Here is a 24,698-nt window from a genome sequence, read left to right on the forward strand (position 1 = left end):
TCCATTCCAATTCCATAGACACTTGTGTCTTTTGTTTGTATTTTCGGTTCCTTGCAGCTTTATACTTTGTTATTTAAAATAAAATGAATCTGACTGATAGCCAACTTTGTGTCGAGAAAAAGGAGCCATGCATGTGATGTAAGGACAGACTGAAAGATGCTAAACACAGACAAAAGTGAATGTATAGGAAGTTGACAAATTTTAACCAAAATCTCCTGGACTTCAGAGGTTTAATACTACACCAGTTACATATTATCAAATGCTTTAGCTTAACTTTCAGAAATGTAGTTAGCCTAAAACTGATTTAGGATATATGACCCTATTTAGTTACAAAATGCACTGTTTACATACATTAAATATACTGAGTTTCAGGGCCGCACAGTTTTCCCCTTTGCAAATGCAGATTCTCATGTCTGTAGAAGTCTGTGTCCACTTTTGTCCTCTTAAATGTTTAGTATTTCGGTTCATCAGATTTTAAAAACATATTTAAGGTTATTTTCCCTATTGGTAGTGCATTTCACACCACACATCAGCTTTTAGACATTTTTCTGTAGTTTGATAACAGCCAGAATTGACAAGGAGGCTCCTTCTTTCAATACAAAGTCAATGGAGGGAGATGATGGATTGTTCTTCCCCTCCGGTGGGAGCGAGGCTCAACACAATAGTACCTTAACAACAATCCATAACGATAATAATCATCCATAACGATAATAATCGCTGGTTAATACCATAGACTGTAAAAATAAGGTTACTACCCAAACATAATGGTAAACAGTGGTGGAAGAAGATGCAGATCCTTTACTTAGGTAAAAGTACTAGTACCACAATGTGAAATTACTTTATTGCAAGTAAAAGTACTGCATTTGGAACTTACTTAAGTAAAAGTATGAAAGTACCGGCATCAAAATGTACTCAGAGTATCAAAAGTAAACATACTTGTTATGCACAATGACCCCACACAGATTGTTTTATATATTCTAAACATATCAGATTATTATTATTGGTGCACATAGGCTATGTAAGCAGCGTTTTACTGCTGTCAATGTAGGGCTCATTTTAACTATTCATGTGGTTTAATTTATAAACATGTGTAATCACTTTAAATTTATCATGCATTTATGTTAAATCTCGACCCTGAAAAGTAACTAAAGCTGTCAGCTAAATTTAGTACAAATACCTCAAAATTATACTTAAGTATTTCTGGCAGGTTTTTCACAGTACATACCTTGCATAAGTGTAGAAAGAACGCTAGGTGAACATCAATCAACAGTAAAACTTATAATAATAACATCAATATTGTAAATTCAGAGCAGTTGAAATAAAATAAAAATAAATACAAAATGAAATAGACAAAAATAAAATACATACATATAAAACAGTCTAAATGTTGTTTTCAATAAGGGGGATTCTAATTCGTTTAAACTGTTCATTTCAGTGGGAACATTTTTCAAGATATATAATTTTTGTGCCTTTGTTGTTTCTCTCTTTAGAGATTTTAAGTAGCCTACAATTTGAATTCATTCATGAAGACAATAACTTTGGGGTTTGATTTCATAACTCTATTCTTGTGGATGAAAAATGTTGCTAAATAAAGGATAACGTTGCAACATAGTTCATTGTTTTGGTTTTGCAAAATGTATTGTAATCTAACAGGAGTCTTTAAGAAAAAAAACGACATCCTGTTTCTACGGAAACAGAAGGACCCGGAAGTCGTCCTAATTCCGCGGGTCTTTTGGGACAACACAGCTTCACACAGCACAGTGTGCAGAAATGGCGGGTAAGTGGCTAAACGCTTTCATGCTTCACTACTGCTGTCCTCGTTTTAACACACATAAATGAAGAATAGACACAGCCAGCTGCGGTGAGCCCGCTGGAGCTTGACAACAGGCTTGTGAGCTGTCCTAAACGTAGCGAGCTAAGCTAACGCTACATTACAAAACAACAGAGGGGGCCTGGCTGCTAACGCTAGCAGCATGCTACCAGACTGTCACAGGCGTGTTTGTATGTTTATGTAACGCGTGGATGTCAAGCTGTGTGTGTGGATAGTTGTTGGTATGCGTAGGTTCGCTTTGATGCCTTTCCCTTCGTAGCATAACGTAACGTATTCTCACCTACTACATTTGAAGGTACCCCATGCTTGTAGACATGGACGAAATTTTGATTTCAGAGGTGGGGGGACACAAGTATCTTTAATAAAACTGTGTGTTTTCTAGTAGCTCTTCTCGTTTTCTATTGTTGCTTTTAAGTTTACTGTTCCCTTTTTTGGTTTGAACTTTTGTGAAGCATGTAGCAAAACATTATCACCCAATTCTATGTTTCACCTTGTTAGTGAACTTCACTCCAACTCTGTACCACCAATTTTACACTTATTTTTGAATTCTTGACCCAGCTCATGTCACAATGTTTAATCGCATGACTAATGTTTATTCTTTCAACCTTACCTGTGAGCCTCCAGCCTCTTCTCCTCCATCTCCTCCAGCTTCTCCTCCTCTACCTCCTCCAGCCTCTTCTTCTTCATCTCCTCTAGCCTCTTCTCCTCCACCTCCTTCAGCTTCTCCTCCTGTATCTCCTTCTGCATCTCTACTATCCGTCACCTGACAAAAATATATTGATGCATGACATGAACCGTGTGACAATTTGCGGTGTAACAATCATCAATTTTGATGATACGGTTATAGAGGAAAATACTTAGTTTCACAATTATTATGAGTATGGATGTATAAAATCACATTTGTAATCCGACAAAAACGGCCTTTTGAAAAAGTGCAGGGGACATGTCCCCTCTGTCCCCCCCCAAAAAAATTATGCCCATGCTTGTAGAGCAGCCATAACTATTAATTAATACAGGATCAATACTTTTAACAACATTTACCACCTCAGTTCTCTCTATCTTGCTCCACGGAGTGCACACATGAGGCTAATGTAACTACAAGTTGGATTTAAGGGGGTGGTGGAGTCCACAAGTGTTTGCTCAGCATGGGCTGCTAGTGTTTTCTCCTGCAGCTTCCTGCGTACAGAGGAAGTGGCTGATAACATCATGCATAAGTATGATCAGTATCTCAACATTTTTCCTTTCAACAGCAGTAGATTCTAGAATGTACACAGTGTTATAAATCATTTTCTTTACTAGAGATATTTATGGCATCAAGTGTCAATTGTGTTTTCATCACTGTGTTTCAGCCAGAATCAATTACACTTGTTTATCTATATCTGAGGTCTGCTCATTTGAAACACGGCTGAAAACATCACTGTTTCCTCCAACGTTTTCATAAATACAATAGATAGCTTGTTACACCCTTTTAATTGCTTGTTTCAGTTGTTTTTATCGTCTTCTGAATACACTTTCACTGTCTTGATATTCTATTTTAATTCAGTTTTTAACGCAGATTCTAATGTTTTCAATGTTCTATTTAAATGTCTGTTGTATTTTTATGCCTCTGTAAAGCTTCTGTAATTGACATTATGTATGAATGTTACATTTGCATCGCCTAAATGTTTATGATATCTCAAGCTTTTGCTTTAATTGATCATTGGGAAGGGATAACTTTAATTAGCTTTTTTGCTTTTAATCTAAAGATACCTGCACCCCTGTTATTGTGCATCAATAAACAGATTTTTTTTTAAACCTCAAGATAACATTGAGAAGTAGGAGATGGTTCTTATATAAACAATGAATGTAAAAACGGACAAAATACTGAATACTGATATTTTCTTTCAGTTGCAGGAGTAAATACAATGGAGAAGAAACTGGCTGAGTACAAGTGTGACACCAATGAAGCTATATGCCTGAAGCTTGGTATGTTTATTTTATAAGTGTAATAAATTAATATGATAAGGAGTATTTGTGCAGTCATGATGTTTAGTTGAATTAGCTTCTATTTTCTCACTTATATTGGTTAAACTATGTCTTTTCTTCTCAGTTCGTTTTCCGGAGGATGTCGAGGATGACAGCACTACATTCCACCCCGAGTACAGCCACCAAGTCTACGGGGACGAGTGAGTGTTTTTGTTGTTGTCATCATTACTTTCCTCTACTTATTGTAATAATACAGAGCACAATCACATAGTTTCCCCTGTCCATTTTACCCTCACCAAATTATTTCATCAACACCTGTGAGCTGGTACAGCTGGTTAAAGTGTCGGCCTTTAAGCAGATTCACAGGAGCAATAGTGGCGAATGTGGTGTGTAGTGGCCCTGTTCACACATAATCCAATATCAGTTTGCGATTCAGTTTAAACTTGAGTGAAACACAATGTTTTGACTTATCGACTTAGGCAATACATGCACACTCATTCTTTACTCTCCATGTATGTTTCACATAAAAGCATTGGGGTGCTGATTCTGCAGTTTAGTGATGACAGAGTGGGTGGCGTCACTACATTCGCTGCAGCTGATGGTGGGATGCAAACAATAACAAAGACTGCATGTAAAGTCCCTTGGCAGAATGAAATATGTAGACTTTTTTAAAATTGAAAAAGCTTAGCAGTGACCTATCAGTAAGGGCTCCACAACACTTATTTTGGATTTGGCATGCTCTCCGGTGTTGCAGAATCACATTATTATCACATCATATATCAATAAATGTGGGTTGACTCGGTAAAGCCCTGGATTTGAGTTTTTGAGGATTTCAGTAACTTCACGGTTACAAACCACTTTCTCTGACCTTTTTAGAACCTGCCTTCCCCTGTAAGCTGCTGATCCCATTGAATATTTACACAAAACTGTGCCATCGTGTTTGTAATTCTCAGAGCCAGCCTGCCAACACAGTTTTTCTGTTTACACTCGTGTTTTTTCACACATGTTTTTGTGATTTATCTAGTTGAAGTCCTTTAATATCAAGTACCCGCCAATAGCAAGTCTGTTTGACAGTTAATTTCGTAGAGGATGGGGGGATGTTTGGTGTCAGGGATGCAAAAACATGAATATGAACTTGCATCTTATATCCAAACCAATCCACTTTATTTATATAGCACGTTTATAGCAAACAGGTTTTCAAAGTGCTGCACAAAAACACAATAAATAGATAATACAATAAAAGCACATTAAATAGATAGAATAGAATAGAAATAGAAAAGATAAGTAGACAGTAAAACAATAAAATACAATAAGATAAAATAGAATAAAATAAAAATAAATAAAATGCACTGGCCGCACAAAAGAAAATATGCATGTATACACATAAAATCATTTAAAAAAATCATAAAATCAACACTCTACGTGGTGTTAAAAGCCAATGAGAAGAGGTGGGTTTTAAGAAGAGATTTAAAATGAGCCGGTGAGGAGGCCTTTCTAATTTGCAGCAGCAATTCATTCCAAAGTTTTGGAGCTGCAATGGCAATATTTATATTATAGAGTCACATGATAACGTGATACACAAAGAGGCTTTCCAACTTTCTACATTATTGCCAGTGACACCTGTGTCTCTGTAGGCTTACAGTGGCGTGGCGTTACAGTCTAAATTGCATTTCCAAATGAGTCCAAACTAGGATTGGTTATTTTTTGCACTTGCTGCAATCAGCTCAAAGGGAACTCGGTAATTGGGGCATTAATTATTTCAGCAAGCATAATTGCTAGTAAAGCTCAATCACACAGTTGCATAATGATGAAATCTATTTTGCCATAAACTGCCAGTGATGCAGTGGTGAAAGAAACAATGCAATACAGCAAAATAAGTGGCCAGACCTACAGTAAGCTTTTATCATTCACACCAGGTGTATATTTAATAAATTTCATTAAATAGGAATGATGAGATGTTTGTACCCAGATGTTAATTTATCCTAGTGGCACACAACATAAAAACGCTGTTTTATTGTTCTCAGTTAACCTTGCAAACATTTTTTAATATTTCCAATCACTTTGTCTGCAGTGAGGTCGCTTTTGGATACAAAGGTCTTCAGATACAGCTTTTCTACACTGCCGGGAACCTGAGCACCATCTTCAAAGTGAAATACTCCTCGAAAGTCACCGAGACGTTTGACTGTGTCGAGGTAGGACACTCATTTCAAAATTCTAGCACCCTTAAAGGTAAAATATGTAATCTTTCTGCATTAAAATGTCTAAAAATGACGAGAGCTTTGTTATATTTTGTTGAACTGGGTATTCCAAATGTTTTCAACCATCTTCAAACCCTGAGAAAAATGAAATCTAAAGGTAGAGTCACATCATTTTTAACCCCTCAGGTTGCACTAACTTCGGGGGAATCACTGAACACCAGATGATATACTTAGTAATTGTAAAACAGCAAATAATGTAACTTAATTATACACAGTTTCAGTAATACAGCATTTTTTTTTGGCTACACAGCATCATTATTTCATAACTCGCTGTCATTTTGCAACACAGTAATTCAGTAGAGACCTAATTTATGGATATATTTCAATATCAATCAAAGTCACTATGATGCACTGCTAAGACAAGAGGCTCATGGCAACCACCAAGTTAATGGGTACGGTGCCGTTACAACGTTCAACACGCTCCTAAAGTGATTGTTAGTATGATTGTTTAGACCATCATTGAATTTAAGCAAGTTAACGTTAAGTTTATTCACGTTACTTGCGGCTGTTTTATCAGAATGTAATGACATTTATGGAATAAACGTAATGTGAATAAAACTATTACATTATCTCATGTGTGAACATTATTATTGTCATCAGAGTCAATGTCAAAGGTACATTTTCATTGACAATGGTGGTTGTTTAACAATGAAGACAACAATCTGATGTTTGTACCAAAATAGTCACGTAAAAACGGCAGAGAGTTTTGACTGCGTCCTCTACAGGTGCACTGTGTTGTTTGCTGTTTGAGTTTAAAACACAAACACACACATGCACAACCAAGTGTGCTTTATTCATGCCAACAGGTTGGCTGGTGTTTAAATGCAAGCACCCAGCAGCTCAACACCAACCTGCGTTACTCAGGAGTTTGCTGAGCTGAAGTTTAAGTGAATGTTTGACTTTCAGTCGCCTGAATCTCACTGCGTATCTGGGCAAGATCCACCCGACATAACAGCACGTTAGGCACTGACCTCACTGGACAAATCAGTTATCGGTACCTTTGGGCGGGACACCTGGCCAATCCCACTGCTTGAATACAATAGAGGAGGGGTCTTTCGAAGAAATGCAGTGGATTTCATGCTAACGCCTTCCAGTCACTAACTGGCTAATTTATGTTTCTAGTTTTCACATTTATTTACATTTAGATCAATAATTATAGACACAATATTAGAATGTCAATAGAGATTTGTTTTTACTTTGGCATTAAAGAGTTTGCGGTGTGATTCAATGTTGTTTAACAGTTAAAATTGAAGAGAACTCCCAAGGGGAGCACTGTTGGGGAAAAAAACTTGCAGCGTGTTGGTAACTGAAGAAGAAAAAAAGACATTTGGCATATTTTAAGATACCAAGTGTCGCATATAATTTGTGTTTTTGGAAAACAAACAGCAGGTGACAACAAAAGTGAAAATGGAACACTATTTAATTTTTATTTGTGTTTTGAAAAAGCTCCACAGCATATTAAAGTACGACAGAAGACGCCCTTAATAATCTAAGTTTCGCAGCAAACGCTGGGCAGCTTTGCCTCCTTAATTGTATGACAGCAGGATTGTAAGATCAGTTGTTCTGTACGGGGAGTAGATGGACCTACGGTGCTCTTTTGTGGGCGTTTTTCGGTACCATGGTGTTGTTTCTTCCCGTGCTGAAGTAACTCAGAGCCTCTCTGGGTGGTGACATTATTCCTGTAAGAGATCTCCTGTTTTGTTAGACTAAATCTCATTCCCCCACAGCCCCCTGTGCCAGTACACTAATCCTACTCCTCCCTGTCGGAAGAGAAGGGTTTTAAAAAGGTTTGGTACGTGAAGGATTGATTTTTTTTTTTTTTAAGACGTTTGTGTGATTGAATCAGCAGGAGGAGTAATGTGACACAGTTGGATATCTTGTACATATATTTCCAGGAGTGAATTCTTGCTCAAGTCATCAACAATCAGTCATTGAGGTTGAATATCTGCAAACTGATCTAAAGTAGGTTTATTTTGAGACAATCGTTTTTATGTGAAGATTAATGCATTTATTAGGTGTATTGCTCCTTTAATAACTTGACAATTGGGCTGCATTAACACTCATAACTGTGAATAGCACAGTTGTGAGCGTTGATGCACTTTTCAATTATGTTTGGGAAACTTTCATCAAATCGGATGCAGGTCTGATTTTATATATTTTTATTGTTTGAACAGATGTAGTTAATGTAACCCTCGACATCCTTACATGTCTATTTCACTGAAGCCATTTACGTCACCATACCACCATTCCTGGCTCCAACTCATCAGCATCGACATACAAACATCAACACAGAAAGTCAAAATTAAAAACTTGCCTCTCTTTCTCCTCATCCACTACTGCTCATCAACGTAGAAGCCTAAATAAAACTGTAAACGCTGACTTCTGTGCCCTCAACCTTAACTTCTGTAAGACAGCATGCTGCACGATATGAGAAATATGTGCGACAACTTTGAAAATTGCGATAACAGTATCACTTGCGATTTAAAAAACAAACAAAAAAAAACCCCAAACAGATAGTGTACTCAGCTCTGCTTTTCTGCTGCTTTCACTGCACTGCTAAAGCAACAAAATGCTTGTTTAATTTGAAGGTTTAACATGAAAAATTGGAGGTTGAACTGAATATAAAATGCACCAATAAAAAAAGTGCAGTTTGCTACTGATACTTGCTTTCTGACTCTCTCAAAATATCCCTGAATGCACGTCCGTTTGTGTAGTGTTTATTGCACAAGTCTACATCGTAATGACAACTTAAAAAATGTATGTATTTTGCAGCCCTTGTGTGACATCCTTGTTATTTTTCTTATCCATGCGGGTCAGTTCAAGACAGCCAACACTGGAATCTGAGATTTAAAAAAAAAAGAAAATAACTCAGATAGCCAAAGCAATAAATAGATCTGAGATGAGCTCTAAGGCTTGCAGTGTGAACATAGCCTTAGTTTAAATGTTCTTCTCAGAGTTGCACTGCTTAGTATGTAAAACTTTCTGCCTTTTTTTAATTGCTAGTTGTTAAAATTTACATATCAACAGCAAATGGACAGTAAAGCGAAATGCATTAATGTCCTGGTAGCTCCTTCTAGGGGACTTCACAAAAGGCCGCTGGCAGCTTTGAATATTTCCTGAAGCGGTCAATGCAGCAAACACGCAAAACTAATGCAAGAATTAGCCAGGGCCCCTATTGAGGTCAGATGATTCAACTGTGGGACATCTGTCCTGTCTGGAAACAGCAGGGGGTCCCCCATTGGACAATGTGGCCCTCAACTGGTGGCACTGGGAGCAACTTGTAAACTCACCAGGATTTTATGTGGATGCACTCAAATTATAAATAACCTCGTGTGAGAGCGATGGATCCTTCCGACAGGCATTCGACTTTCATCTCAAAAAGCCATTGCGACCAGTTGACAGTTTTTAAACCTTAAGAGAGCCATTAGACTTTTTGGGGAACATAGTTTGAGGCTGATATTCAAACTGAAACGTGCTGGCTGGCTTTACTGTCTGTGTGTGCCACTACTTTAGTGTTCAGCATTGACCCCTGAGTGTTCACCTTGTTAAGGGTTTGAGTGCAGCTGGTGTAGAGGTAGAGAGTGAGGGGAGCAGCAGAGTTCAGGCTGCATCTGAAGAGTGTTTGTCTCTGAGTGCATGTGGACGGTCGGGGTGCGGTGCAGCTGGTGAGAGAAGAGAGCGAGAGGCGAGGGGAGGCAGAGATGGAGTTTATGCAGCTGCCGCGTTGATACAAGACTCTCATCATCGCATCACCTTCTCCCCTTTAAATCAGCCAAAAACACCGTACCGCTGGACCTCTCACAGAAAACACTGATTTTTAGTGCCAGACCTTTTGTGCACGCGGGCTGGAAACTGCTGAATGCTCGTCCTAGTTATATGTCATTATTTCTATTGCATTCAGAATCATTGTGGGTGTGTAAATATGCTCGGAAAATTACAAAATACTTTGCAAATAATTCTAAACAGATGAAACAACTGCAGATTTTGAATGCTCCTTGGAGTAGATTAAAGAGATGAAATAACACCAACACAACAAATTAGATAGTTTGTACTCCTTTTGTGCTTATTGTTAGAAATCAAAGACATTAACAAAATGTTCTAAAGGTACTTTGTTAACTTATATTCATGCCAAACTAAGGCATCTATTATGGAAGGCTGTGCAATTTAGTGTCTAGTATGTCGGAGAGTGCTCGGGACAAAGGGACTTGTTTGTCCATGGCCTTTTAAGTATGGTCCTTGTTCCTTAGAAATGTGGATGAACAATTACAATGGTTAAGAGGCATTCAGCTGCAGGTGCATTACTTCCAGTTAGATATTAGCTGATGTCTGAAAGAGGGGGGAATTAGTAGTATGTTGTATTAGCCTTTTGTAGTGCATTTTGCTCAGACCTTCTTCATTTCCCAGTTTTCAATGCTGAGCAGCAAGGGTCTCTGTGCTGAAATAATGCCCATCACACATGTAAATGGTGTGAAAGGGCTGCTTAGCAAAGTGTTCTCATGTCAATCCTTGTGGAAATGGATACAATGCAAACATTACAGCTGAACTAACCACAGGTTGCACTGAGTAAAAAGTCCAAGGGTAGGGTCCCTTTTGTCTCCGAGGCTCTTTGAAAAACGCAGGGGCAAATTCATTTGATTGGGTTCACTTGGCAGGATTAGAGGAGAGGCCTCTATTATGGATGCCCCAAAGGTTTGTTAAGTTGAGATCAATTCATAAGATTTTATTTCCCAGTGAGAAGCAGAAATGCGTTTTATTGTGGCAACTTCATCACATATTCATGGTTTAACATAAGTAGTAAATGTACTGATTTAAGTGGTCTTTTCACTGGGAAGGGGGGGGTGCTGCGGTGGTCTCTGCTCAGCTGACAGTTTTAATTGCATAATGGTTTTCTTTTCATCCCCACAAAACTGTGTATACTTCCAGTATTATTTTATAGGATATATTACACTGTTACACCTTTCTCCTAATTTAAGACTTCTATGAACAAAATGTTTTCGAATGTAATTAGAATACTGCTCACATTAATTGAAATTAGTCTAAAAACCTCATGCTACTTTGTCCTTTTTATATCATCTTGATCTGTCTGTTGCCATGACTAAATTCATGCACACTGTGTTATCCAGCCGGATGATATCGAAGGGAAGATCCGGGAGATCGTTCCCGCTGGGTTCACCTGCAACACTGACGACTTCATCTCACTGCTGGAGAAGGAGGCCAATTTCAAGCCCTTCGGCACCCTGCTTCACACATACACAGTCCACAGCGAGGAGGCAGGAGAGCTCACATACCAGATTCACAAGGTACAAACTGCACTTCACCAACCATTTTAATATTGGTTTGTAAGATTTTATAGTTGCTGTTACTTTTCACAGTTTAAACCTCTGAACCCCGAGCAGCTTCAAAGCTTTTTTTAACTTACTGTGGCCTCGTTTCTCACTGCAATATACAAGTTCTGCACTCTATGGAAACGGCACAATCATGGCTAGAAGTAGGGAGAACTGAAAAATTTAGTTCCTGCTTTATTACTCAGTTATAATGCCATAAGTCATAACAAAAGAAACAAGCAAAAAATAGAATAAAATTGAATCTATATGGACAACATTTTCAAGCTCACAAGTGTTACCAATATTTGGGGAAAACCTGGGGCTCCACATGCTTTACATATTGAACTATTTACACTTTTACAACCTTTCTTGTCCTCTCCTCCCTGCTCTGTGTAAACAAACTGCAGATCAGTTGAAGTTTCACTGAATTTTTGTCACATATCTCAGTTGAGTCACTCATGGCTTCCCAGTTACGCCGAGGAGCGCAGAATTTTTGATTTAGTATTTGATTTTTCCTGCTTCTCAGGGTGAGACTGATACGATAACTTCACATTTCACAAGTTCCTAATCTGTAGTTTATGCACACCTGAGGGTAAGAAAGACTCTTCTGACTCTTTAAATGTCATTTTTGTCTAGTAAAGTACATTAATAAACTTCACAAAACATACTTTGGCTTTAACTGAGTATTTTCCTGGAACATTATATTGAATATAGATTTTTGGTGATGTCAGCTGATATCGGACATGTCACTTAATTTCAATTTATACTTGTTTATTGGCGAAAGGACTTTAAATGTGCCTACCACCACCTTCTGTACCAAAGCGTGCAGATGCTGAGCTTGTTAAGTCAATAAAAGCAATTTGGCTTCATATTATTGACTGATTATGTATTGCAATAACACATAATGCATGTAAATTTCTTACTATTGGGCGATAATATATTGGTACAGATATTTGTTCTATATCTTGAATCGATAACTTAACGAGACGAGGGGCTCAGAGTAGGGATGGGAATAATTAAAAGAAGGTCGTTAAGAATTTGGTCAATCACCTGGAATTTTTAATCAATCTGTGTATTTTTTTTATTTAATTTTTTATCTCTGACTGGGTATCAGTACTCACTGAACTGAAACACGGTCGAGAACACAGAAATACAAGAGTATTAATTTGAGCAAAACTAGCTTACTGTGTCAAACCTTGCTAGCATGAATTACTAGGTTTAATTTTGTCCAAAACTTATTTAAACACAAAACACATTTAAATATGAAGATTACTGTGAAAACTAACCTCATGCCTCTTCAGGTGCTAAAATGTAAAACCCTGAACTCTTTGACGTTATCTTTATAGTTTAGTCTTACTTGAGTTAGTTTTACGATCGACAGGAAGTCTCTTTTCATCCTTTGAAAATAAAAGCATCCGTTATCAAAACAGGCTTTTGCACAGTACTATATATATATCTTTAATTTGGCGCATGTATGAATGCAGCGATTAATTGATCGTTAACGTTATAGATAATCGAGTTGGCAGGTTTCTTTCCCTAGTTCAGAAGGCTTTAACGCCAAGGACGATATTTACCTCTAATATCAGACTTTTGTTTTTGCCGTGTTCAGGCGGATATCAACTGCCCGGGATTCCGAGAGTACCACGAGCGCCTGCAGACCTTCCTCATGTGGTTCATAGAGACTGCCAGCTTCATCGATGCAGACGACGATCGTTGGGACTTCTTTCTCGTGTGAGTGCCCTCCTTAATTGACATCAGAGCCCCCCACACACCCTCCTCTACGCCCTCCCTTAGCCTAAAGCCTTTATTGTGTCATTGAAAAACAAAGCCTCCCTTTGTGGCGCTTGTGACCAATTACCAGGCCAGTTTGATTATATTTCCCCCGTAGGAGAATTGTTGATCAGGCAAGAGCTTCCTTTGTGCCAAAAGCCCTTTTCAGATTTTTCAGGGGCAAGAGCTGAATTGAATACTGTTGTCTTTTGAAACACTGAACAATGTCTTAACAGTAAAAAGAGCCTCTGCCAGTGTTTTCTTTACCCTGGCAACTATTAATACTGACAATGGGCAAAATGGACTGAAGTGATTTTGAGGAGCTCAGTCCCTCCTCCAACCCCTTCTCTTCCTCTAAGTTGCAGTACTCCAATTAAGTGCATAATGTATTCAGGTTGTAGCAGGTGTACCAATCGGGGCCTGGCTGCTCTAACATGCTGCTGACGTCGGGGGGGTGAGGGGTGGGCACGAGAACAGAGGGGCTAAAATGGACACTGCATGGGAGTGTGCCTGTAATTGACCTGTTTGCCTTTGTGTTTTATCTGCAGATTTGAAAAGTACAATAAAGATGGGGAGACTCTCTACGCAACTGTTGGCTACATGACAGTTTATAATTACTACGTGTATCCAGACAAAACCCGACCACGTGTAAGGTAATTGCTGGGGCAGCACGTGCCTTCCCATTCTTTTGTATGAAAAAGGAGTGGAAAATTATACATTTCTTTATCCTCTTCCCAAAGAGCCCAAATTACTGGCTTATATAGCCAACCATTCAACCAGATTCTGTTTCATTACCAAACCAGGGTGATTTGTATCTGAAAACAACTTTATAGATAAGCTTTTGATGTAATTTGATTTGTTACATTGATGGATCGGGATAACAGTCTGTTATTTTTTTGCTTTGAATCAAAGAATTTCTGTTCCTGCTCAGAGTCACCGCTCAGAGGCCACATAATTTTGTTTTTGTGACTAATTTTGAACAAACCTGTTTTTCTCATTGGCTCCATGTTTGCCTCTGCCCTTTAACTAAACAGCCAAATGTTGATCCTGCCTCCGTTCCAAGGAGAAGGTCACGGAGCTCAGCTTCTGGAGGCAGTGCACAGATTTTACTGCAGCCTGCCTAAAGTGCAAGACATCACAGGTGAGCGTCTGATTCCTTTTTTTTTTTTTTAAACAGCCTGACTGAAGAAGGCGTGGATAAACATTTAATCTGAGATCCTCATGTCTCCCACAAACATTTTAAACGATTTTTCTCTGCAGTTGGTGCATCCAGGGGTTGAGTTAATTTGGAGGGCTGGCATGTATACCAGAATGTGCCGGGGCTCTATTGAAACTAGTTGGATCGAAATAGTTTCTTTGCATGGAGACAGAGGATGAATACTAAAGAGGCATCCTTTGAGAGAGGAATCCTTTTCAAGAAAGAGCTTAACATTTAGCAGCTGAATAGGCAGAACGTGCTAACAGCCCGTCTGGCCACGGCTAATATTTCTCCATTGTTGTTTGTAAGGAGCTTCTCAAAAAAGTTTTGAAATGTGTTGTCTGTTTTTTTGGAGACTCCAAAAAAATCCATTCACAGCTCCTCCAACGTAAAGATTTCTACATATTTACACTCAGGACAGTATCAAAACTGATGGACCAAGTTAAGCTTTGTTGCCAATTATTTGAAGATAGGGCTGCATGAAACATCATTTCAGCATGGAGACTGCGTCTTGAAACATGGACCCTGTCTCATTTTTTGCAGATGTGACTTTTTTTTGTATGTCTTCACCATTCATACCTTTACAGACAATGAGTTCATGATTATATTGTTTGCAAGAGCAGAAAGTTCTTCTTAGGATGCCTCTGTATTTCTGAAGGGATTTTTTTTTTTCATATTGCAAGAATAAGCATCACAATGTCAGTTTATTGTGTAGCCCTGTTTGAAAAACTCTGTTCAAACTGTGTGACTTTGTACTGCTTGTACTTGTTACCAGCTGAAGACCCGTCTGAGAACTACGTGAAGCTGAGAGACTACGTGCTGGTCAAGCTTTGTCAAGGCCTGACGTCCTTCGCTGCAGACAAGCTGCACCTCGGCTTCTCAGCTGACATGATCAAAGAGGCGCAAGACAAGTTGAAAATCAACAAGGTGCAGTATGAGGCTGCAGCCAAGGATTATTCCTTTCAGTGTTCAATTGCCTATATAGTCTTTTCCTTTTTGCAATAGCATTTTAAGTCACAATGTGTTAAAAACAACAAGATGTGTGCACAACCACAAGGTGAAACTGTCATATTTCAGTCCAAAACCCCCCAAAATATTAATTCTGCACTGCAAAAAAGGGGTGTCTAAAAACAAGATAAAAACACTAAATCTGAGGGAAATGATTTTGCTGCATGGACAGATAATTTCACTTGACAAGATTTCTTAAATTAAGATTGTTAAATCTAGAAATAAGCATGTTGAATACTTAAAACAAGATAAATTATCCAACACTTCTCAATCTAAAGTTTTTTTTATATTGGTAAGAAACTAATAATTTGCAGTGCACTCTGCTCGGCCAGTTCATTGCATAGCTTTAATTTATCTTGTCCTTTTTTTTTTGCAGTGTACAGTCATTATAAAACAGAGGAAAGCAGAAATTCATCACATTTAAGTCGTTAGAACCAGATCACATTTGGTGATCAAAAACTCAAAGTGCCTTTGTGTAGCTCAGTTTTAATAAAAAGTCAGATATAATTCTAAGATCACAATTTGTCAATGAAGTATTTATCATTCCAACTTGTCCATTATCTATTTTCTCTACCATTTTGAGCATCATGTTACTACTCCAAACAAAACTTTCAGTAATTTCTCTTAGCACATTTTTTCGGCTTCAAACAGAATTTGCTTCTACGGTGGTTCATGTGACTGAGATAAATGGAAAACTTGGAGCAGATAACTACCAGCTTGACTGATCATTTGCCCTGAATAGCCTTGGGCACACCAATCTTGGGCTCCTGATGTGGCACTCTGTTGTTCTAAAACAGGGATGGGAAACTTAATTGCTGGAGGGGGCCACAATTTTTCATTGACAATACCACAGGGCCACATATAGGACCGTGCACTTAACCAGATATGATGAAACTGCAATTTTAAATATGTTTACAGTGCAGTAACTTAACATATTTAATGCTGAAATGCATGTAACAGTATAAATAGGAATACAAAAGGTTAGAAGCAAATAAAAATAACCACTTACTGTGATTTCTTTTTTTTTCAGTGCAAGAACAGCAGACCAACATTAATTGCAAGAAGTAATTTTGTGCATTTTTACATTGCACTTTTAAGATTTCATGGTCAAATGCATGTAGTTGTACTGAGGGCCTTGCCGTATGCAGCCCCCGGGCCTCCAGTTGCCCATCCCTGTTCTAAAGAAATAAGATTTTAATTTAAATAAATAACTGTTGCTATCATTATCTATTGCTGAAGAGGTGGTTGAGCCTCTGGCCCACTGATTGATCATAAGCTCTGATTTGCACTATTAAGAACACTAAACATTACAGAAAGTGACCGTTTCCATCACGTGGCAGTGGTTGGACTGACATGGAGGGTAGGCGGAGCTATCACAACCGTATCGCTCTTCAAGTCACTTATGTGTGAAGCGGCGTTCTGTTTTTTTCCGGTTGCTGCTAGAGTTCCGAGTAAACGGTTTACTATCATCGAAACAAGCAAATAAAAACGTGACGACTTTGAAACTGAAAAAATGAAGTTGAGATCCAAAAGGGAAAAGGAAATATTCGAGATTGTGGCTCATTCATGTTTGTTTCTTGTTGTTTTTCCCCACAGAAACACGCGAGGCGAGTGTATGAAATCCTTCGTCTGAGAGCGACAGACATGAGCGACGAAGACAAAGCGAGAGAGTACCGTTTGGAGGTGAAGAAGAGGCTATTTGGCCCGTACAGGGTGAGGCTTCCATCAGCACAGCTTCCCTGCCGCTGTGCGAAGGGTCAAAAAGTGCAGCAGGGCAGCTTTCTGATTAAGTGATTTCCTGATTGAATCAGAAATAAATCTGAATGTCGACACTGTTGCTATCAAACAGAAATCCAGTGTGCAGTCTTCTACCTTTTGTTAGCAAAACATTACGGCTGTTCATTGAAGGAAGCAAAGTGGCCCGTGTGTGGCACACACTTGATCGGCTTACAGCGCCGTATTGTCACTGTTTATTATGTTGCCTTTTAAAACAGCAGAAAAATTGATCTTCAGCTCTGCTAAAATTGATAGATTACCAGTGTAGTATTGTTATAACCACAATAGGGCGCACCAGGCGTCTGTGGTTGTGCTGCTGATGGAGCTTTTTTCTATTCAGCCGCATGTCATTAGTCGGGATTTGCATTTCTTTGGGAGAAATAATTTTCATGAAAGTGTGTTTGAGGCACTTTGTCAAAAATCTGCCTCTTTTCAGCGTTCTGCAGCTTTACTGTTGCAGCTTGATCGGGAAACCACTTCAACAATTTTATAAAAATCACTTGTTATTTTCTCATGTTCTTCGGGCAGAGTTTGTTTTGAGTTTCAGAGGTTTAGTCTAACAGAGTTGAGCCTGGCGAACAGAATATCATAAGCCTCTCTGTTTCTGTTTGACCAGATTTGACAGTGGGAAACACTGAGTAGATCTGTACACACATAACACCCTACATCCTGTTTGCTTGTGACATTTTGTGTTTGAGCCGCTCACTAAGACTTTGCATACCAGCCATTAGAGAATTTTCTGTCAGCAGGGAAACCACATGTCTCGAAAAAAAAGCCGGAGTCTGACGTTGAAATGACCTATGTGGTGAAGCGGGAAGTAGGAATTCCTTGGGAGAGTGGCAAGGAAAGATCTGGTGGCCAGATGCAGAGCGATTTTCCTTCCCCGAGGAGATTTAGCATGTAGTTAGTTGAATGGCAGAAGCCGCTGCTCTGTGAATGTGAGGGGGATTATACATTTCTGCTCTTACTCCCAATTCCCCAAAGACCACGTCTGCATGCATGTGCGTGCAGGATTTTTTTACCAAGAGATCGCACCGAGCCAAGTGAATGTATACTTCGTCTGTCCACGTCCAGAACATTTTCAGCACTCTGACTTTACTACAGAATATGTTTTATATACATCTTTATGTTCTAACCAGGCATATCTTATAAAGGGTATATAAGCACTGGATGCATTTACTGTTAATAAATAAGTTATTAAAGCTTTAAACATCAGTTATAATTAGAGCCCGACAGATATATCGGTTGACTTATATTATCGGCCTGTCAAAGGCGTATCGGTGTATATTAGAGATGGGGCAAAAAATCGTGACAGCATAGTCAGCAATCTTTTGCGTGGCAATAATATATATATTCATAGCTGCCAAGTACTGATATTAGTGTTGCAATGGCTGTCGGGCCTTCAGTATTTTCTGCGTTTTTTAGGGGGTTTTCGGAGGTCGTAGCGTAGCGTAGTATCATATGACACTAGAAGACCTACGTCAGGATATTGTGTCGGGAAGATGTCAAAATAACTTATTTTCATTTATTTAAACTTTATTTTATCAGGAAGTCCCTTGAGATTGCAATCTGTTTTTCGAGGGAGACCTGGCCAATATTGGTTGCCAGTTACAGATTAAAATGACCGTGACAAAACATGGGAACGTATAGTAAAAACAGAATAGAAAAATAGGCAATACACACATTATACATACAGAAAGGTACTGAATCAAACTCAAATCAAAAGTGCACATTTCAGTAACATGAATTGCTGCAAAGTTTTTCTACTTAGGCTGATTTAATTTTGTGGACACAAAATGCAGTTACACTGCAATATGTTGTATCGCAATACTCACCATATCGCAAAATGTTTTAAATCGCAATAATATCGTATCGTGACTCAAGTATCGGGATAAAATCGTATCATGGGGCCTCTGGTGATTCACACCTCTAGTGTATATACTGTCTGATATGTGATGTTATGAAAACTTTTTTTACACAATTTATAATGCAGAAAATGCTGCTTAGTGTGATTTAGAAATGGTGTATAGCTATTTATTTTTTCATTCGTTTTTGTAAAAAAGCAATTGACTGAACAGTAATGGTATTTATTTAGCTATTTATTTTATTCCTATTTCTTTATTTTCTCAGCTATCCTTTATAGAATAGGCAATGACAATGTAATGCATTGTTTGTATAATATTACAGTGTTAAATATGCCTGAGAAAGTAGCTCTCTGGCTACAATTGCAGAGTGGTGAAAAATCTGAGCACAATCCACATAAAAAATGTTCATTCTAGCTCAAAATATTACTATATCGACCACCATATTGGTTAGCGCTTAATTTCCCCCTCTAAAATCAGTATCAGTTCAGTGAAAGAAATGAAACTTTCCTTAATGTTCTAAACGGATCAAAAGCTTCCCATTTGCAAAGAATAAAAAAAAACTATTTACACTTTAAACACTAAGTAATATAAAATGAGGAACAATACAGACAGAGTTTAAAAATGCACTATTACAGAGAAAAAAGTAGTTTTATATGTCTTCAGAGGTGACTGTACTGATTTATAACCTCTGGTGTGTGTGTTTGTTTGTGTAGAAGAATCAGAGGGAGCTGGCGAAGATGAGGAAGTGCCTGCGGCCGGAGGAGCTGGTGTCCCACGTGGATCAGATGGACACTCAGACGCAGCACGAGGAGCTGGAGAAGAGCTACCAGCTCGTGTTGGAAGACTACAGGAGAATCATTGAGAGGATTGCAACACATGCCTGATCAGACTGTGAGATGCTGCTGGCCTGGAGCCCACACCTCTCAAACATACAGGTGGTCTGTACAAAGCCCACGTCACCACAGACATTAGCTGCAACCAAGAAGAAGCTCTCCTGATGTAACAAAATCACTGTTTTAATTAAAGAGTGTTAGAGATTTATTGTGGCTGAGTCAGTGGAGTGATTGCAGTGGAGAAGACCTTTCTGTTTCCTGGCTGATGTTGATACGGTGCAGCTGGAGGGTTCAGACTTCCTGTTTGTCCCATAAGTTTAATCACATTGTGTGAGATTAACCGATAATGTAATATTTCACAGGTGATAGGAGGTCCACCGCCCTGCAGAGAATCCCTGCTTCTTTTCCATCGTAGACATTTTTTCAAGATCTTTTTGTCAAAACAATTCCCTACTGTGTGTTTCGAAGCACTTCATACTGAAAATAAAAAACATTTTGTATATTGCTCAAATTGTGTGATTCTTATTGTAGATAAAACATTTAAAACAATAGCAATTCTGTATCTTTTTTTTATATATCTCATCCTATATTTACACTGTGACTTCAAAAAATATATACAATCATGGAAAAAATGATTTGACAATTGTTTTCTTCAATTTCTTGTTTATTTTAATGCCTGGTACAACTAAAGGTACATTTGTTTGGACAAATATAATGATAACAAAAATCGCTCATCTATCTAAAAAGCTTTTAGGGGAGCTCCGCCCCATTGTGTGATAAGCCTACACCTGGTCAGTAACACAATTCACTCTGGATTTCCACCCTGACTCATCTCATCTGTAAGTCTATTTAGCCTATCTATCTTTTGGAGTTTTAAAGTCGATACAAGGTTCGATTTTCCAATAATATTCTAATAGTTTCCAGCGAATATCGATGTTAAATGTGTATGTGCTGGATGGTGAGGTACCTTATGAAAAGTAAGTGTTTTATGGAGTTGCGTCTTTGAAAACGGTGTTTGCAATTATCATCATTGCTTTTTTAAGGACCTCTACATCTGAAAAGTACGGTGGCCCTGAGAGCTCACGGCGCTGCAACTTAAGAAAACATGCAAATACACAAAACAAGCAAACTGAGAAAACATCTTAATCGATTTGACAACACAAGTGCAGCATTTAGAAAAAGTGATGCACACATGGACACGCTTGTGATATTATCACCTTATTTCAAGATTATGATAATTTCCCGTTATAACATGAAACTATCACATTATTTCATGATAATGATGTTTTCATGTTACAACATGATATATAACTTTAGCCCACTAGCCCATATAAATTACATTGCAGTTAAACAAATTAAATAAATGAATGACACACATTTTAGTTGGTCTCTCTCAGCGGCACCGAGTTGGTCGTGATCTCGTTGCCCGCTAACGCTAGCACTCTATGATCAGCCGCTAATGTTAGCACGCTAGAACCCGCCATCATGTGCATCACTTTTAAGTGTCCTCTGGAAACACTTCTGTTGTGTTGTGGTCTTTGCAGCCAATTTTCTAAATGTTGCGCTTGTGTTGTCAAATTGATGAAGATGTTTTTCTCAGTTTGCTTGTGTTTTGTGTATTTGCATGTCTTTTCTTCAGTTGCAGCGCTGTGAGCTCTCAGGGCCACCGTAGGGGGAAAAGGCTTTCTTCCTCTTCACAAAAGTTTGCAGCTGTAAATGAAACTTCAGTTGCTTTTTTTTACTTTTTCAGCTGCCTTGTGAAAAAAAGACTGCTTGTTTGCCCAAAGCTGCCTTCAAATCACATGCTTTTTCTGCCTGTAGTGTGCTGCCAGGTGGGTAGTAAGCATGAAAGCTTTTATGACGTACTGAAGTATGTCTCCACATTGTGCCGCTTTGCCATCGCCACAGTTTCTTTAACTGAAAAAATACTTCCTCCCAATCATTGTGAAAGTTTTCTGTCACTCTTCTGTCATGTGTTTCTTTATTTGGGGGGATAAAAAGCGCTATTAGCTCCCCATTGTAGCTGCGTCCGCTAGCTTGTCTCAGCTGAGTAAAATGGAGGTTTGTCTTGCGTACGATATCCAACTTATATATACAGTCATGGAAAAAATTATTAGACCACTATTGTTTTCTTCAATTTCTTGTTCATTTTTAATGCCTGGTGCAGCAAAAGGTACATTTGTTTGGAGAAATATAATGATAACAACAAAAATATCTCATAAGAGTTTAATTAAAGAGCTGATATCAAGACATTTTCCATGGATTTCTTGGTAATAACCAAAATCATCATCAAGAAAACCATGGAAAATGTCTTGATATCAGCTCTTAAATTAATCTCTTATGAGCTATTGTTCTTATTATATTTGTCCAAACAAATGTACCTTTAGTTGTACCAGGCATTAAATGAACAAGAAATTTTAAGAAAAGGGTGTTCTAATATTTTTCCATGACTGCATATATATATATGTATTTTTATTTTGAAAATGTTATATTCAATATTGTAATTTTCACATCTACATCAATGCAAGTTTTATTGGTTCAAAAAGGACAATAGCACAATTAAATACAATTTTTAGAAGGGCTGTAAATGGCAGTGGTGGAATATAACTAAGAACATTTAGTCAAGTACAGTTCTTAGGTACAATTTTGAGGTACTTGTTCTTTACTTGAGTATTTCTTTTTTTATGTAACTTTATACTTCTACTTCAATACATTTAAGGTGAATATTGTACTTTTTATTCCATTACATTTAGCTGACAGCTTTAGTTACATTAAAAAAAAAAAGTTACATTTAAAGTGATTAGAATTTTTTTTATTAAACCTCATAACAGTATATTAAGTAGTTAAAATGAGCCCTGTCTTTACAAAATGCATCAATACAAATAATTAAATAATAAATCTAGAAAATATTAAACAATCTGAGTGTGGCTCTTCTGCATAACGAGTACTTTTACTTTTGATACTTTAAGTACATTTTGATGCTGATACTTTTGTACTTTTACTTCAGTACGTTTTGAATGCAGGACTTTTACTTGTAGAAGAGTAATTTCACAGTGTGGTATTAGTATTTTTACTGAAGTAAAGGATCTGAATATTTCTTCCACCACTGGTAAATAATGTTATTTCTCTGAGCGACTTACATGGTCCCTGTGGGCTCCTACTGTAGTGTTCATAATAATAGCAGGTCTCATTTCTCTGGTTCTGTTCTCCATTTTAAAGCATTGGAGAACCTTTTTTGCTGAACAGCCTATAATTGTTTGCACCTCTTTATAAGTTTTCCCCTCTCCAATAAACTTTTTATTCAAAGTATGCTGTTCTTCTGAACAATGTCTTGAACGACCCATTTTCCTCAGGCTTTCAAAGAGAAATGCATGTTCAACAAGTGCTGGCTTCATCCTTAAATAGAGGCCACCTGATTCACACCTGTTCTTTCACAAAATTGATGACCTCATTGATTGAATGCCACACTGCTATTTTATTGAACACACCCCTTTCAACTAATTGCCAAATTGCACAGCCTTAAGAGCTGCATATCAGGAATGCTGGGTCTTGATGGTTTTCTGAGAATCTACTGCACCTACTGGTACCTTGTGTGCCATGTAGCAATAAAAAATATACTAAAAACCTGGATTAACCTGTTAAGTTATTAGTTATTAGTTATTAGTGCTATTATTTTGAACACTACTGTACATGGTCCTGCGGGCTCCTGTGTTGGCTACCCCTGCTGTAGAATCTCTACAGCGAGAAACCACACGACGGGCAATTCTTCCGCCATCACTGTTTTGAATGCACTCGCCACTGCCATCGCTTATTGTACAGATACTGCCGCTGCTCTGTTACACACTGATACCATATGAATATCCTAAGCGAAATGCCGGCAGAGCTTGATACAGCACTTTTGCAGAAACACAGTGAAAGGGGCTTTTTTTGGTTCTTTAGTCAATTATTTTCTTTTGCTCTTTGCTGATCCTGAACGAGTATCAGCCATAACCATGAAATACAACATCAAAAATAAACTTCTCCAAAGCAAAAATCAACTGCTTCCCTTTAACATACTGCTCACTGCCAAACGTAGCCTGGGAAAATGTAAACATAGGCTCTTCTGGTCAGCGTGCTGTAAATAGTTTTTGTCTGATTTGGGGGGGAATCTGACCTGGTAACAGGCAATAAGAATAACTGTAGAAATAGCCAATGTTCTCGCTGATGGCCCTTTAGTGCTTGTCATATTAAGGCACCACTAGTAAATGGAGAATATGATTGTTTCATAACCTGTTAAAACTCCTTTTGTACACTTAACAATGTTCTTTCACTCATTTCCTTTATTCTATTTTCTGATAAATGCTGTGAAATTGCAAAGACAATGTTATAATTTTTAATGGTAAGTCTTGTCTGGGCTGTTGAAACTGGAAAGTTCAGTATGTAATTGAGGCCTAGTATATAAAGGAGATATTCATATAGGATTTGGAGTATTGTTGATGCATATTACCATGCTATACATCCCAGCTGGCTCCATTAATACATTTTCCACTATGTGTTTTATACATCTGAGCCATTTTAGGGATATAATTTTGTCCAGGCACCCTCTCACGGCTAATGCAACTTCTGATTGCCGCTGATGTTGAGTGTTACACTAATGAGTATTATGGTTTTCAATTTAAAACCTTTGTGCCATCGTATTGCCCCCGCTTGTGCAGATCACTGTGATGAATACCCATCATACTTTATGATACTTTAGCACATTGTCACTAAATGAAGGCTGCCGGGTCAATTTTCAATTTTTCTCCCTCTTCACATGAAACAAGACAAAACCTTGGAACCCTTCACATCTCTAATTCAGATTGATTGAATCCACTCGTGGCCACAAGGGGCC

At 38.1% G+C, this 24,698-nt stretch overlaps 1 protein-coding gene across 1 annotated transcript; it reads left to right on the forward strand.

Moving 5' to 3' along the window:
* The first annotated feature begins 1,726 nt into the window (after positions 1 to 1,726).
* hat1 (histone acetyltransferase 1) lies at positions 1,727 to 20,379 on the forward strand. Its single transcript, XM_059343633.1, has 11 exons — positions 1,727 to 1,777; positions 3,719 to 3,796; positions 3,921 to 3,996; positions 5,868 to 5,988; positions 11,178 to 11,354; positions 12,988 to 13,109; positions 13,697 to 13,801; positions 14,183 to 14,289; positions 15,122 to 15,273; positions 16,951 to 17,067; positions 19,709 to 20,379. Exons 1-11 carry the CDS (start codon positions 1,771 to 1,773, stop codon positions 19,877 to 19,879), a joined length of 1,233 nt encoding a protein of 410 aa, XP_059199616.1. The 5' UTR covers positions 1,727 to 1,770; the 3' UTR covers positions 19,880 to 20,379.
* The last annotated feature ends 4,319 nt before the right edge of the window (positions 20,380 to 24,698 follow it).

Source organism: Centropristis striata, chromosome 10 (assembly GCF_030273125.1).
Source record: "Centropristis striata isolate RG_2023a ecotype Rhode Island chromosome 10, C.striata_1.0, whole genome shotgun sequence".
In the NCBI taxonomy this organism is placed as follows: Eukaryota; Metazoa; Chordata; class Actinopteri; order Perciformes; family Serranidae; genus Centropristis; species Centropristis striata.